Here is a 14708-nt window from a genome sequence, read left to right on the forward strand (position 1 = left end):
AGTTAGGCAGCTGCACGCCGGAAGTGGCGGCAGGAGCGGGAGCGCTGAGGTGTCGGCCGGCAGGGCAGTGGCCCGGGGCGGGGGGCGCTGGTCATGTTTCCCTTCGGGCCGGGTAGCCCCGGAGGGGACGAGGCGGCCGGGGCCAGGGCTGAGGAGCCGGCACCGCACGGGAGGCAGGGGGCAGCCGCCGGCCCGCTCCCTTCCCCTCCCGCGCCCCCTCAGCCGGGGGCTGACGCCGCCCCTCCCCCATCGCCCTGCGGGAGCCCTCCCCGCCCGTGCGCCCCCTCGCTGCTCCCAGCCGGGCGCGCTGGGGAGCTCCGGCAGCCCGGAGCTCTAGAGTCCTCAGCCGCTTCCGCCCCGGGAGAGCCGTCACCGCCCTCCCCGCCCCGCCGGCGACCCGGGCCAGACTGCCGGGCTGGACGCCGGTACAGCCTCGGCGCCGTCCTGGGGGTTCCTGGCGCCCGGCTGTTCGGGTGGCTGAGAGAGCGCAGCCTGGGCCGCGGGCTGTTCGTGGACCCGGCGCGGGACAATTTCCGCACCATGACTAACCTCTATGGTTCCATCCATCCCGCGGACTCGGTATACCTCAGCACCCGCACCCACGGGGCGGTCTTCAATCTCGAGTACTCTCCCGACGGGTAAGCGCAGCCCCTCGGAGGGTGGAGGCCCGCCTCGCCTGGCGCGGCTGCAGGTGGGCCGCTGCCCGGGTCCCGCTGGCTCGACCCGAGCTGGGGTTTGGGAGTCCGTTTAGGGCAGCCGGCCTTCGTGCCTCTGGCTCTTTGTGAAGCGCTGTATCGCTTTTGAAGGCCTCATCCAGCCCCTGGAGGTAGGTGAGCCCGTGCTGTTTGCTCACCTTCAGGACCAGAGCTCTGTGAAGGAGTGGTGCCTAAAGCCCCTCATCACATCTGTCAGAGCCAGTCCAGAACTAGGGTTTTCTGGTGTACCATAGATGCTTGGTAAACACACTTTGGATAAATGCCCATTCTTTCCCTGTCACCCTACCTAGGCTTGTTTCTTTCCTATCTAAATAAGCTTGATCAAGGCTAAGGGAGTCTGCAGACTCCCTGTACCCTGTGCCTGACTTGCCCTGGGGAGACAAGTCCGGTTTTCTTCGTTCCTTTGCTCCAGTAAGATACTAAGACGCTGCAGAGAGGTGTTTTGTGGGGCATCTGTGAAGTTCTGAGGCTAGACCGCATGCTTCTGTTAAGGGTATACAGCCTTTTTCCTGGCTAATTAGATATTCCGTGTTTGGCCTTGGTTTACTTTGAGCTATAGGGAATTTTCAAAGTGATAAATATTTTTTAAATCGTTTTGTGAGTACGTGGACAAGTTCAACAGCAAACAAAGGGGAAAAAAATTCACACATTTCCACCATGAGAGAACATAGATAATACAACCTTTACCTGATCAAGTCTTCTGGATTCCTAATCATTTCCTTCTTTGTTCATTCATTCGTTCCCTCATGCAGCAAGTATTTATTGAGCACTCACTGTGTTCCACAGGCAGAGGTGGCATTGGTGAACAAACCAGTAAAGGCACCGCTTTCCTTGGACTTGGGACCTATTGATTCAACTAGATATTAATAAACATACTAAGAAATTTTATAATATATATATTTTTTAATTGAGGTGAAAGCTTGAAAGAACCTGTTGTGGACCAGGGTGTTCAGGGTTTCCTTAAGAAAGTGACACTCAACCAAGATTAAAAAAATGAGTAGATGAGTCAAGATAGTGTTGAGGAGGGGATAGAAATATTTCAGATAGAGGAACTGGTATGTCAAAGCACCTGTGGTTGGAGGGGCAGCATGTCATGTTAGAGAAGCTGAAAGATGATAGGTTAACAAAGTAGAAAATTGTGCCTGAAGAAAGACATAAAATATGCTAATAAAGGAGCAAAGTAACAGAATCTGAAATCACTGGGCAGTTATATCCTATTCCATTTCACTGCTGCAAATCCTTTTTTTCTTTTTGTTTTTAACTCAATGAATTTTATTATATAGTTGTACAACCATCATCCCAACGGAGTTTTACAACACTGCCATCCCTGTCTCGCGACCCATCCCTGCCCCCACAACCTGTCTCCTTTGGTAACCATAAGGTTTTCAAAGTCTGTGAGTCAGTTTCTGTTGTGCAAAGAAGTTCATTGTATCCTATATTTAGATTCCACATATAAGTGATAGCATGTGACATTTGTGTCTCACTAACTTCACTTAGCATGATGATTTCTAGGTCCATCCGTGTTACTGCAAATGCCAGTATTTCATTTCCTTTTTATGGCTGAGTCATATTGCATTGTGTATATGTACCACAACTTCTTTATCCTCTCCTCTCTCCGTGGACATTTAATTTTAAGTTGCTTTCATGTATTGGCTATTGTATATAGTGCTGCAGTGAACATTGAAGTACATGTATCTTTTCAAGTCATGGTTTTCTCTGGATAGATGCCCAGGAGTGGGATTGTGGGAGCAAATGGTAATTCTCTATTTTTAGTTTTTGAGGAATCTCCTTACTGTTTTCCGTAGTGGTTGCACTAGTTTACATTCCCACCAATGGTGTGAGAGGGTTCCCTTTTCTCTATACCCTCTCCAGCAATTATTGTTTGCAGGCTTTTTGATGATGGCCATTCTGGCTAGTGTAAGGTAGTACCTCACAGTAGTTTTGATTTGCAGTTCTCTAGTAATTAGTGATATTGAACATCTTTTCTTGTGTTTTTTGGCCATCTGTCTGCCTTCTTTGGAGAATTGTCTGTTTAGATCTTCTTGCCCATTTTTTTGATGGGGTTGTTTGGGTTTTTTTTGGTATTGAGCTGCGGGAGGAGTTTATAAATTTTGGAGATTAATCCCTTGTCAGTCTCTTCATTTGCAAATATCTTCTCTCATTCTGTGGGTTGTCTTTTCGTTTTGTTTAGGGTTGCCTTTGCAATGCAAAAACTTTTTATTTTTCTTTTTAGGGCTGCACCTGTGGCATATGGAAGTTCCAGGCTAGGGATCAAATTGCAGCTACAGCTGCCAGCCTATGCCACAGCCATAGCAACTCAGGATCCAAGACGTGTCTGTGACCTATACCACAGCTCACAGCAATGCTGGATCCTTAACCCACTGAGTGAGGCCAAGGATCGAACCCACATCCTCATGGATCCTAGTCAGGTTTGTTAACGGCTGAGCCACGAAGGAAACTCCACAAAAACTTTTAAATTTAATTAATTCGGTCCCATCTGTTTATTTTTGTTTTTATTGTCATTACTCTAGGAGGTGAATCTGAGAAGATGCTGCTGCGGTTTAGATCAGAGAGTGTTCGGCCTATGTTTAAGAGTTTTATTGTATCTATTCTTATATTTAGGTCTTTAATCCATTTTGAGTTTATTTTTGTGTTTGGGAGCATTCTAATTTCATTCTTTTACGTGTAGCTGTCCAGATTTCCCAGCACCATTTGTTGAAGGGACTGTCTTTTCCCCATTGTGTATTCTTGCCTCCTTGTCGTAGATTAGTTGACCGTGGGTAGGTGCATGGTTTTAATTCTGGGCTTTCTATCCTGTTCCACTGATCTGCATTTCTGTTTTTGTGCCAGTACCATGATGTTTAAATGACTAGCTTTGTAGAATAGTCTAAAGTCAGGGAGCCTGATTCCTCCAGCTCCATTTTGTTTCTTTCTCAGGATGGCTTTGGCTATTCTGGGTCTTTCATGCTTCCAAAAAAACTTGAAAATATTTTGTTCTAGTTTTGTGGAAAAATGCCATTGGTAATTCGATAGAGATTACATTGAATCTGTAGATTGCCATTTGACAATATTGATTCTTGCAATCCAAGAGCATGGTATTTTTTAAAATTACTTAATGCATTTTATTATATTTATAGGTGTACAACAATCATCACAACCAAATTTTACAGCATTTCTATCACAAACCCTCAGCCCATCCCTCCTACCCCCCCAACCTGTCTCCTTTGGAAACCATAAGTTTTTCAAAGTCTGTGAGTCAGTATCCGTTCTGCAAAGAAGTTCGTTGTGTCCTTTTTTTTTAGATTCCACATGTAAGTGATAGCATTTGATGTTAGTGTCTCATTGTCTGACTAACTTCACTTAGCATGATAATTTCTAGGTCCATCCATGTTGCTGTAAATGCCGTTATTTCTTTCTTTTTAATGGCTGAGTAATATTCCATTGTGTATATGTACCATATTTTCTTTATCCACTATTCTGTCAGTGGACATTTAGGTTGTTTCTATGTCTTGGCTATTGTATATAGGAAGAGCATGGCATATTTTTCCATGTGTTTCAGCTTTGATTTCTTACATCAGCATCTTATAGTTTTCAGAGTACAGGTGTTTTATCTCTTTAGATAGGTTTATTCCTAGGTGTTTTATTCTTTTCGATGTGATGGTAAATGGGATTGTCTTTTTCTGATCTTTCATTCTTAGTATATATAGAAGTGCGTTGATTTCTGTGTATTAATTTTGTAACCTGCAACTTTACCAAATTCATTGATGAGCCCTAACAGTTTTCTTGTAGCATCTTTAGGATTTTTTTCTAGGTATAATATCATGTCATCTGCAAACAGAAATAGTTTTACTTCTTCCTTTCCAATTTGGATTCCTTTTCTTTTTCGTCCATGATTGCCATGGCTAGGACTTCCAAAGCCGTATTGAATAGTAGTGGCAAGAGCAGACATCCTTGTCTTATTCCTGATCTTAGCGGGAATTCTTTCAGCTTTTCACTGTTAAGAATGATGTTAGCTGTGGGTTTGTCACATATGGCATTTATTATGTTGAGGTAGGTTCCCTCTATGCCCACTTTCTGGAGAGTTGTTTTTGTTTTTCTGTCTTTTTTTGCTATTTCTTGGGCCACTCCTGCGGCATATGGAGGTTCCCAGGCTAGGGGTCTAATTGGAGCTGTAGCTGCTGGCCTATGCCAGAGCCACAGCAATGCTGGAGAGTTTTTATCGGAATTGGGATTTGGTCAAAAGCTTTTTCTGCATCTGTTGAGAGGATCATATGGTTTTATTCTGCAATTTGTAATGTGTTGTGTCACACTGATTGATTTGTGGATATTGAAAAATCCTTGCATCCCTGAAATTAATTCCACTTGATCATGGTGTACAATCCAGTGCATTGTTGGATTCTGTTTGCTAGCATCTTGTGAGAATTTTTGCATCTGTGTTCATAAGTGATATTAGCCTGTAATTTTCTTTCTTTCTTTTTTCTTTTCTTTTCATTTTTGTTTGTTTTGTATCTTTGTCTGGTTTTTGCATCAGGATGATGGTGGCCTCATAGAATGAGTTTGGAAGTGTGTCTTCCTCTGCAGTTTTTGGGAATAGTTTCAGAAGAATAGGTATTATCTCTTCTCTAAATATTCGCCTGTGAAGCCATCTTGTCCTGGACTTTTGTTTGTTGCAAGCTTTTTAGTCACATTTTCAGTTTCAGTACTTGTGATTGGTCCATTCATCTTTCTTCTTTTGTCTTGGTTTAATCTTGGGGATTGTACTTTTCTAAGTATTTGTGCATTTCTTCTAAGTTGTCCATTTTATTGGCATATAATTGCTCGTAGTAGTCTCTTATGATCCTTTGTATTTCTGTGATGTGTATTGTAACTTCTCCTTTTTCATTTCTAATTTTATTGACTTGAGTCCTCTTTTTTTTCCTTAATGAATCCTGCTGAGGATTTGTTGATCTTTTCAAAAACCAGCTTTTTAGTTTCATTGCTCTTTTCTGTGGCTTTCTTCATTTCTATTTCATTTATTTCTGTTCTGATATTTATGATTTCTTTCCTTCTGCTAATGTTGGGTTTTGTCTGTTCTTCTTTCTCTACTTGCTTGAGATGTAAAGTTAGGTTGTTTATTTGAGATTTTCCTTATTTCCTGAGGTAGGCTTGCATAGCCATAAACTTCCCTCTTAGAACTGCTTTTGTTGCATCCCATTAGTTTTGGATTGTTGTGTCTTTGTTATTTGTTTCTAAGTATTTTTTAGTTTCCTCTATGATTTCTATATATTTATAATTGTTATATCTTCTTGGATTGATCCTTTGATCATTATGTAATGTCCTTCTTTGTCTCTTATAATATTCTTTATTTTTAAGGTCTATTTTGTCTGAAATGAGTATTGCTTCTCCAGCTTTCTTGTGATTCCTATTTGCATGGAATACTTTCTTCCATCCTCTCACTTTGTATTCATATGTGTCCCTAGAAATGGGTGGGTCTCTCGAAGACAGCATGTATATGGTTCTTGTTTTTGTATCATTCAACCAGTCTTTGTCTTTTGGTTGGGGCATTTAGTCCATGTACATTTAAGGTAGTTATTGATATGTATGTTCTTATTGCCATTTTATTAACTGTTTTGGATTTGTTTTTGTTGGTCTTTTTTCTTCCCTTCTTCTCTTGTTCTCTCTTCTTGTGGTTTGATGACTATCTTTAGTGTTGTACTTGAGTTGATTTTTCTTGTATGTGTGATAGATTTTTGGCTTGCAGTTACCCCAGAGTTTTGATATATATGAAATTGTTTCAAGTTGTTGGTCTCTTAATTGCAAGTGTATCTCCAGTGTCCTGCATTTTGTACCCTTTTCTCCTCATGATTTCTGATTTTGGTAGCACATTTGTGCATGGATGATTTCCTACCTTTACTATATGTATGCCTTTATTGATGATTCTTATCATTTGTAGTATTTTTGTTTCTAGTTGTGGCCTTTTCTTTTCTGCCTAGAGAAGTTCCTTTAGTATTTGTGGTAAAGCTGGTTTAGTGTTGCTGAATTCTCTTAGCTTTTGTTTGTCTGTAAAGCTTTTGATTTCTCCTTCAAATCTGAATGAGAGCCTTGCTGGGTAGAGTAATCTTGGTTGGAGGCTTTTTTCTTTCATCACACGCATATTGTGCCTGCAGTTTCTGCTGAAAATTCTGCTGGTAACCTTATTTGGTTTCCCTTGTATATTATTTGTTCTTTTCCCTAGCTGCTTTCAATATTTTCTCTTTGTCTTTAATTTTGATCAGTTTGATTAATATTTGTCTTGGTGTGTTCCTCCTTGGGTTTATTTTATATGGTACTCGTTGTGCTTCCTGGATTTGAGTGAGTGGTTCCTTTCCCGTGTTAGGGAAGTTTTCGGCTATTATCTCTTTGAATATTTTTTCTGTCCCTTTCTCTCTCTCTTCACCTTCTAGCAGCCCTATAATACACATGTTGGTGCTTTTAATGTTGCCCCAGAGTTCTCTTAGACCATCTTTGTTTCTTTTCAATCTTTTTTCTATTTTCTGTTCCACATTAAGGCATTTCCACTAGTCTGCCCTCCACCTTGCTTATTCATTCTTCTGCCTCCTATATTCTGCTGTTGGTTGCTTCTAATGATTTTTTTTTATATCAGTTTTTGTATTTTGCATCTCTGCTTGCTTAAGTTTTAAATCTTGTATTTTTTTGCTCAGTGTTTGCTGTAAATTATCAATCTTTGCCTCCAGTTTGTTTCCAATGTCTTGCATCATTTTGATTAACCCTGATAATCAGCTTTATCAGGGTTCCCTCATATGTTATTTATTTTTTTTCCTTAGCTACTTTCAGTATTTTCTTTTTGTCTTTAATTTGGTCAGTTTGATTAATACGTGTCTTGGGCTGTTCCTCCCTGGGTTTATTTTGTTTCATTGTATTTTTAATTTTTTAAGATTTTTAATTTTTCCATTATAGTTGATTTACAATGTTCTGTCAGTTTCTGCTGTATAGCAGAGTGACCCAGTCATATATATACATATATGTACATTTTTTTTCCTTAAATTATCCTCCATCATGTTCCATCACAAGTGGCTAGATATAGTTCCTTGTGCTATACAGCAGGATCTCATTGCTTATCCACTCCCAAAGCAATAATTTGCATCTACTAACCCCTAACTCCCAGTCTATCCCACTCCCTCCTCCTCCCCCTTGGCAACCACAAGTCTGTTCTCCAAGTCCATGAGTTTGTTTCTTTTCTGTAAATAGGTTCATTTGTGCCATATATTAGATTCTAGATACAGATGATATCATATGATATTTGTCTTTCTCTTTCTGACTTATTTCACTTAGTATGAGAGTTTCTAGTTCCATCCATGTTGCTGCAAATGGCATTATTTTATTCTTTTTTATGGCTGAGTATAGTAGGACTCACGTATAGAAAGACAGGACACTGAGGCCTTTGCCAGGAAGCAGTGTTTATTCATGCTGGCACAGGCTTAGCGGATTTGTATCCAGAGGCTGAGCCCCTAATGCAGCGGGGTGTTGCTTATACATCCCCATTAGGTTTCCTGCTACATCTTGGTCCCTTTGTCCCCCTTATAAGGTAACAAGCATTCTGTAACTTCTGAGTGGATAGGTCATGTTACACAGATATGCCTGTGCACATGGATACCAGTTATGTTATACTGTCACAGAACTGCAGATGTGCACATAGATGCTGATGGTGCACATTGCCTTCCCTTTGTTCTGAGACACCCTCTCCCCCTCCCCACTACATTGCCCCCTTTGATGTTCTGATCCCTCTCTCAGGGTTAAAGAGCATCATCTTGGGCTAGGGGTTTATATTTCCATAGCATCATCACATGCATGATGCCATTTTCCTTTTGACCATGGTCTCAATGAGGCTAGAGACAGATCTTATAACTAGGGGAGCCAGACAGGGTAATATCAAACAGCCTCCCAAGTTCAGGAGCATGATACCTATGAGGGTTTTGAATCCCCCAAAGGTTGAAAACCATCCCCCGAATAGCTTTCTGGGGTTTCAGCCTTTCCAAGTCTGTATGGGGACATGAGCCACTTTTCTGATGTTTGTGGCTATGTTAGTCATGGCCTGGCCATTGTCATCTATCTGGAGGCAGCAGTCGGATTGATTAAATTTTCCGCATACCCCTCCTTCTTCTGCTAATAGGTAATCTAAGGCTAGGCAGTTCTGGTAAATAGCTGAGCACATCTACTATTGTTGTTTTGCCACGAGTTCTAGGGCTTCGGCTGTTTGGTTAGTAATAATTTCCAGTACCACCTGTAACCTGATGATTTGATTAAGCATATATATATAGGGATTTGTTAGCCCCAACTCCCATCTTGTGCCCAAGTGGCTGGACCATATGTCTCAATAATCCTCTGGGGTGGCCACTCATTTTCCCCTCATCTTTGTTGTCTTCCTGTCACAGGGCTCCTTCTGGTTCTAACCTTTAGGCTCTGATAAAGGAGAGTCCCTAATTTTTCTTCCTCCTGGTTAGGTAGGAGGAAGAATCCTGGTTGGATTATTCTGATGGTGCAGCTCCCTTTCTATCGAGCAGGGAGTTGTGGATATGCTCTTTTACCACATATCCAAAACAGTCCATCAGGTGCCCTCCAGTGTTCGGGGTTGCTAAGAGTAAGGTTGTCCCAGTGTTTACTTATTTCACGTATGCAATGGAATGATTGGCCTCCTCAGTTTGTGTAGTACAGTTGACTATGACTTGATAGGGAGAGGATTGGCACTGGAAGGTGTTAACCATGGATGCCAGGGCCCAATGCCAGGTAGAAATGTTTGGCTACCCCTCAAAGCTGGTAGAGTTCCAAGAAAGCCTTCTTTTGCCTGGAGTTTCTCCTACCCATTGTGTGTAACCGGGTCCTGTCCTACCAATGCATTTTTCTCCAATTACCTCTGAGGCCAAGACCCAACTTTGGCACCAATTGTTTTCTCTCTCTGTTATGGAATGATTCCATTGAAGTAAGTGGAGTGCATTTAGGCTGGTCCCCTTCCAAGGCCATTCTTCACTCATAAGGGTCCCTCCACAGACCCAACAATCAGTGACATTGAATTCATGGGCAATCCTTTCAGCTAGGTCAGTGAAAAGATTCGTCCCTAGGTAGGGAAGTCCACGTCTGGACCCAGGTCCTTCCTGAGTTGGTCATAGACTAGGCTGGACCCCGATTGCAGGGGCCTTGGGCCTGCCTATTGTTTTATCTTTTGTATAGTTTTTGTATATCTGTGACTAGCTGGGCCTGGGCCTGGTCCTGAACTTCCCCTCCATCAGACATGCCTCAGTGTCCGCTATATGTCCAACAGGCCCAAGCCCCTATTCCCCTTCTCTTTGGTCCCTGGCAAGTGTGCCCCTCCAGGTATTTTGTTTTTATCCATCCCATCCAATAACTTTTACCATTGTATATGCAAAGGGTGGGGGTGGTACCTCGATAACAAGCAGGTGGTTGGTAGGAATTGGAGGTGAGGGACAATCCAACCTTCCCTTGATACGAAATCTTCCCCATACACTTATCAGAAGGGGTGGAATTTGAGTCTACAAGAGGGGCAAAAGAGGCTCAGACCAGAAGCAACCAATAACAACAAAATATCCTACACAGAAGAGGAAGCAGAGTGCAAGCAGGGACCTTTTGCCACATTTCCAATTGGCCGGAGCAGTTTCCACCAGCCTATTGCAAAGATTAGGACAATGACCACAATAACAGACAGGTACAAGGGATGGCAGTACATCACAGTAAAGGGACTGAAATGAGGAATGGATACAGTCTATTTATCCTCTCTGGTGGCTGACTCCTCAAGCTCCTGCCATGTGTAGACAGTCAGCTTCTAGAGTGACTAGAGCAGGGCTGTCATCCTCATGGGTTTCTAAGCTGCAGCTTGTTTCTTTCAGATGGTCAGCTTGAACAGTGTTGAGGGATCAGCGATGCACTCCATCTCGAGATGCTGGTTTTGCTCTGCTGTGGTGGGTCCAAGGAGCCACTTCTGCCACCTTTACTGAAGTAGGGGTGGATAAAATGACAGTACATGGGCCCCTCCAAAGAGGTTTTAATGCTGGACATTGAACTCTTTTACCCATATAGCAGCATCCCCTGGTTTGAAGGGCTGGGTGTCTGTGGTTAGGCTTACAGGTAATCGTTCCCTAACCCACTGATGGAGGGTGGCCAGGGTGGAACCTAGTGCCTGCATCTGTTGCCTCAGGGTAAGGTTCCCTAGTTCCTTTAAGTCCCCCCTTATACCCTTAATGAGAGGAGGGGGCGCCCATAGCAGATTTCATCAGGGGAAAACCCAGTCTGCTTAGTAGGGCTGGACCTAATTTTTAGCAAGGCTACTGGCATGAGCTGGTCCCAATGCAAGTGTGTCTCCTGGCACAGTTTGCTTAATTGTAATTTTAGAGTCCGATTCATCTGTCTCACCTTTCCGGAGCTCTGGGGCCGATAGGCTGTGTGCAACTTCCAGGTGATTTTTAATCCCTTTGCCACCAGTTGCACTACCTCCACCACAAATGCTGGCCCATTGTCCAATCCAGTGGTGATTGGAATCACAAACCAGGGAATGATTTCCTTTAGGAGGAATCAGGCCACCTCATGTGCCTTCTCTGTGCGAGTTGGGAAGGCGTCTATCCAACCTGAGAATGTACACACAAAGACTAACAGATACTTAAAGCCTCGGACTCAGGGAAGCTCAGTGAAATCCACAATTGTATTTTCGAATGGGGCCCCTCCAACACTCTGTATTCCATGGGTGGCCCTAGGCCCCTGACGCGGGTTATTCCGGGCACACGTTTCACACTGCTCGCGTATTACCTGGGCTGTGCTGGCAAGCCGAGGTATGTAGAAGTGTGGGCCCAGTGTGGTCTCGAGAGCCATTTGGCCAGTGTGAGTCTCCTGATGCAATTGTTTGACAAAGGCTGGGGCTTGGGTCTCAAGAATTGCAATTCAGCCGTCTTCAAATTTCCAGCATTCACCTGGGAGGTAGTTTCCAGTCTCAGTTTGGAACCAGGTGTTTTCATAATGTGAGTAATCTGGATCCCATTCTGCCAATGGACTAGGGAGCAGTGCGGCTATCAGAGCCGCTGAATTCTTTCGTCCCTTTGGAGGCTGTGAGATTTGCTTCTTGGTCTGCTTTACGGTTTCCCCAAGCAACTGTGGTGGTCCCTCTTTGATGTCCCCGACAGTGTATGACTGCCACCTTTTTAGGGGCCCATACAGTGTCTAAGAGGTCAAGGATCTCTTTGCCATACTTTATATCCTTCCCTCCTGAGTCGATTAGCCTCTTTTCTTTATATAGAGACCCATGTACATGGAGGGTGGTGAAGGCGTATTTGCAGTCGGTGTATATATTGACATGTATCCCTGCTGCCAGTCAGAGAGCTCAGTGTGATGAGTTCTGCCTTTTGCATGGAAGTCCCTTTTGGCAGAACTTTTGCTTCAGTGGTGGAATGTAGGGTCACCATGGAATACCCAGCAAGGCGTTCTCCCTCTTTTACAAAGCTACTACCATCAGTGAAATATTCAGCATCTGAGTCTTCAAGGGGCTGGTCTGTTAAATTTGGTCGGCTGGAAAATACCTCATCCGTGACTTCAATACAGTCATGATCTGGCTGCCCTGGCCCAACAAGTAGTAGGGTTGCAGGTTTAAGGTCCTCACCACCTCCAGGTGAATGCACGGATTTTCACATAACATTCCCTGATATTTGACCATCTGGGTGTTAGTTAGCTAGTATTGTCCCTTCTCCATTAATGTCGGCACTGAATGTGACACTTAGACTGTTAGTTCTTGTTCCATAGTCAATTTATCAGTTTCCGACACTAAGAGTGCTGTGGCTGCAAGTGCCCGCAGGCAGGGTGGCCATCCTTGGGCAATGGAGTCAAGTTGCTTGGAAAGATATGCCACTGGATGATGCCATGACCCCAGCATTTGAGTTAAGACCTCTACTGCCACCCCAGTGTGCTTGTGCACGTACAAGAAAAAGGGCTTAGAGATTCCTGACAGTCCCAAGCCAGGTGTGTTGGAGAGGGATCACTTGATCTCTTTAAAAGCCTTTTGTTGCACTTATTCCCACAACAGAGGTTCCCACTACACCCCCTTTGTGGCCTCATAAAGGGGTTTCGCTAAAGTGGATAAGTTGGGTACCCAGATCCTGCAGAAACCTACAGCCCTGAGAAATTCTCAAACCTTACGTCGGGTGGAGGGAACTGGGATTGAGCAGACAGCCTGCTTTCTCTCTGGGCCAAGTTGACGTCCCTGGGATAGGTGAAAGCCAAGGTATTTAACTTTTCCTTGACAGATCTAGGCCTTTTTCCTTGAAACCTTGTAGCCAGCCTCCCATAAAGCGAGAAGCAGACGTGTCCCTTCCATACAACTTTCCTTTGTCTGCCAGGTAGCAAATTGTCTACATACTGGAGCACCATACAGCCATACTGGCCTGCTGGGAAGGCCTTTAAGTCAGAGGCTAATGCAGTACCCAAGATGGGTTGGAGAGTTCTTGAATCCTTGAGGAAACCTGGTCCAGGTCAGCTGACCTTTGTCACCATCCTCCAGATTCTGCCATTGGAAGGCAAAAATTGGTTAACTCTAAGGAGCCAGGCAGATGCAGAAGAAGGCATCTTTGAGGTCCACACATGTAAAGAAGGCAGCTTTGGTGGGGATAAGGCCCAAGAGAGTGTAGGGATTAGGGATGACTGGGTGCAGGGTCATGTGGCTTGGTTTACTTACCGCTCACAGGTCTTGAACTGGCTGGTAGTCGTCTGTCCCTGGTTTTTGAACCAGCAGGAGAGGCGTGTTCCAAGATGACAGGTAGGGTCGGAGGATCCCATATTTTAGAAGTCTCTCCAGATGTTTCTGAGTCCCTATTTGTGCTCCATGGGGAATAAAATATTGTTTCTGGCAGGCAGGCTCAACCCCTCGTTTTAGTTCTACTACTATTGGGGGTATGTTCCGGGAGTCCAAGGGGCCTGTCTTCAGCCTATCCCAGGTAGCTTAAAAGGAAGCTCGGGTCTTGGCCATGGCCTCCCTGCAAGACCATAGAGGCGCCATTCTTCTCCTCAGGGGACTGTGAGAGTCATAATATTTGCCCCTGGCTTCCCTAGAGTCAAGGCCGTTTGGCCATGGGAGGTGAAAGTTATCTGGGTCTGTAGCTTTCCCAATAAGTCCTGACCTATCAAAGCCACAGGGCAGTCAGGGAGGTATAGGGATTTGTGTATAACTTCATGGCCACCCAGATTGCACATCAAGGTAGTAAAAAAAAAGGGCGATGATGGAGTTCCCGTTGTGGCGCAGTGGTTAACGAATCCAACTAGGAACCATGAGGTTGCAGGTTCGATCCCTGGCCTTGCTCAGTGGGTTAAGGATCCGACATTGCCGTGAGCTGTGGTGTAGGTCGCAGACGCAGCTCGGATCCCACATTGCTGTGGCTCTGGTGTGGGCTGGTGACTACAGCTCTGATTCAACCCCTAGCCTGGGAAGCTCCATATGCCACAGGAACGGCCCTCAAAAAAGCAAAAAGACCAAAGAAAAGGGGGCGGGGCGACAGATTTGGTCACCAGTGGCTCCCACAATAGTGATTTGTCTCCACGAGAGGGGGCCCACGGGTTGAGTCACCACAGAATGTTCTGCCCTGGTATCCACCATGAAGTCAATGGGCCGGCCCCCTCTGGTCATTTGGATCATGGGTTCCTGGGGGCCTAATAGAATGGCCCTAGTCTTCCTCATGGTTTCCCATAGCAGCCAGACCCATAAAGTCACTCTTGGGGGCCTCAATGGTTGCTGCACTGGTTGGTACTGTCCCTGAATCACCTTGCCTTTCCCTCTCCGTCCGGAAGTTGGATAATAATTCTCTTACCACTGGGGGCATTCATTCTTCCAGTGGCCTTCTTGATGGCAGTGAGCACATTGGTTTTCGCCCCAGTCTCATCTCGGTGTGAGGTGGTCCTCCCGTCGGCTTCTTCCTTGACCTCGGCCCCTTCCTTCATGCCATTTAAAAGAGCTTCTTCTGAAATTTCTGA

The 14708-nt window shown here is 44.5% G+C and overlaps 1 protein-coding gene across 7 annotated transcripts in view; it reads left to right on the forward strand.

The window, feature by feature from the left end:
- Positions 1 to 31: 31 nt before the first annotated feature.
- DCAF10 (DDB1 and CUL4 associated factor 10) overlaps positions 32 to 14708 on the forward strand; it is a 65850-nt gene continuing 51173 nt past the window's right edge. For 3 of the 7 annotated variants that reach the window (XM_084990181.1, XM_084990192.1, XM_084990150.1), the window contains exons 1-2: positions 32 to 135; positions 325 to 638. Coding sequence is in view for 3 of the 7 variants with exons in the window: in XM_084990150.1 (XP_084846276.1) it covers positions 94 to 135; positions 325 to 638 (356 nt within the window). In the remaining 4 variants the exon portion in view is untranslated. Of the gene's footprint in view, positions 639 to 14708 lie in introns of all 7 variants that reach the window. The other 4 variants (XR_014824255.1, XM_021066212.2, XM_021066214.2 and 1 more) reach the window with 2 other exon arrangements.

The sequence above is a fragment of the Sus scrofa genome, chromosome 1, assembly GCF_054392235.1.
Source record: "Sus scrofa isolate SSC_HxYL_T2T_F1_AM1 chromosome 1, Sscrofa_HxYL_maternal_Yorkshire_Landrace_v2.0, whole genome shotgun sequence".
NCBI lineage: Eukaryota > Metazoa > Chordata > Mammalia > Artiodactyla > Suidae > Sus > Sus scrofa.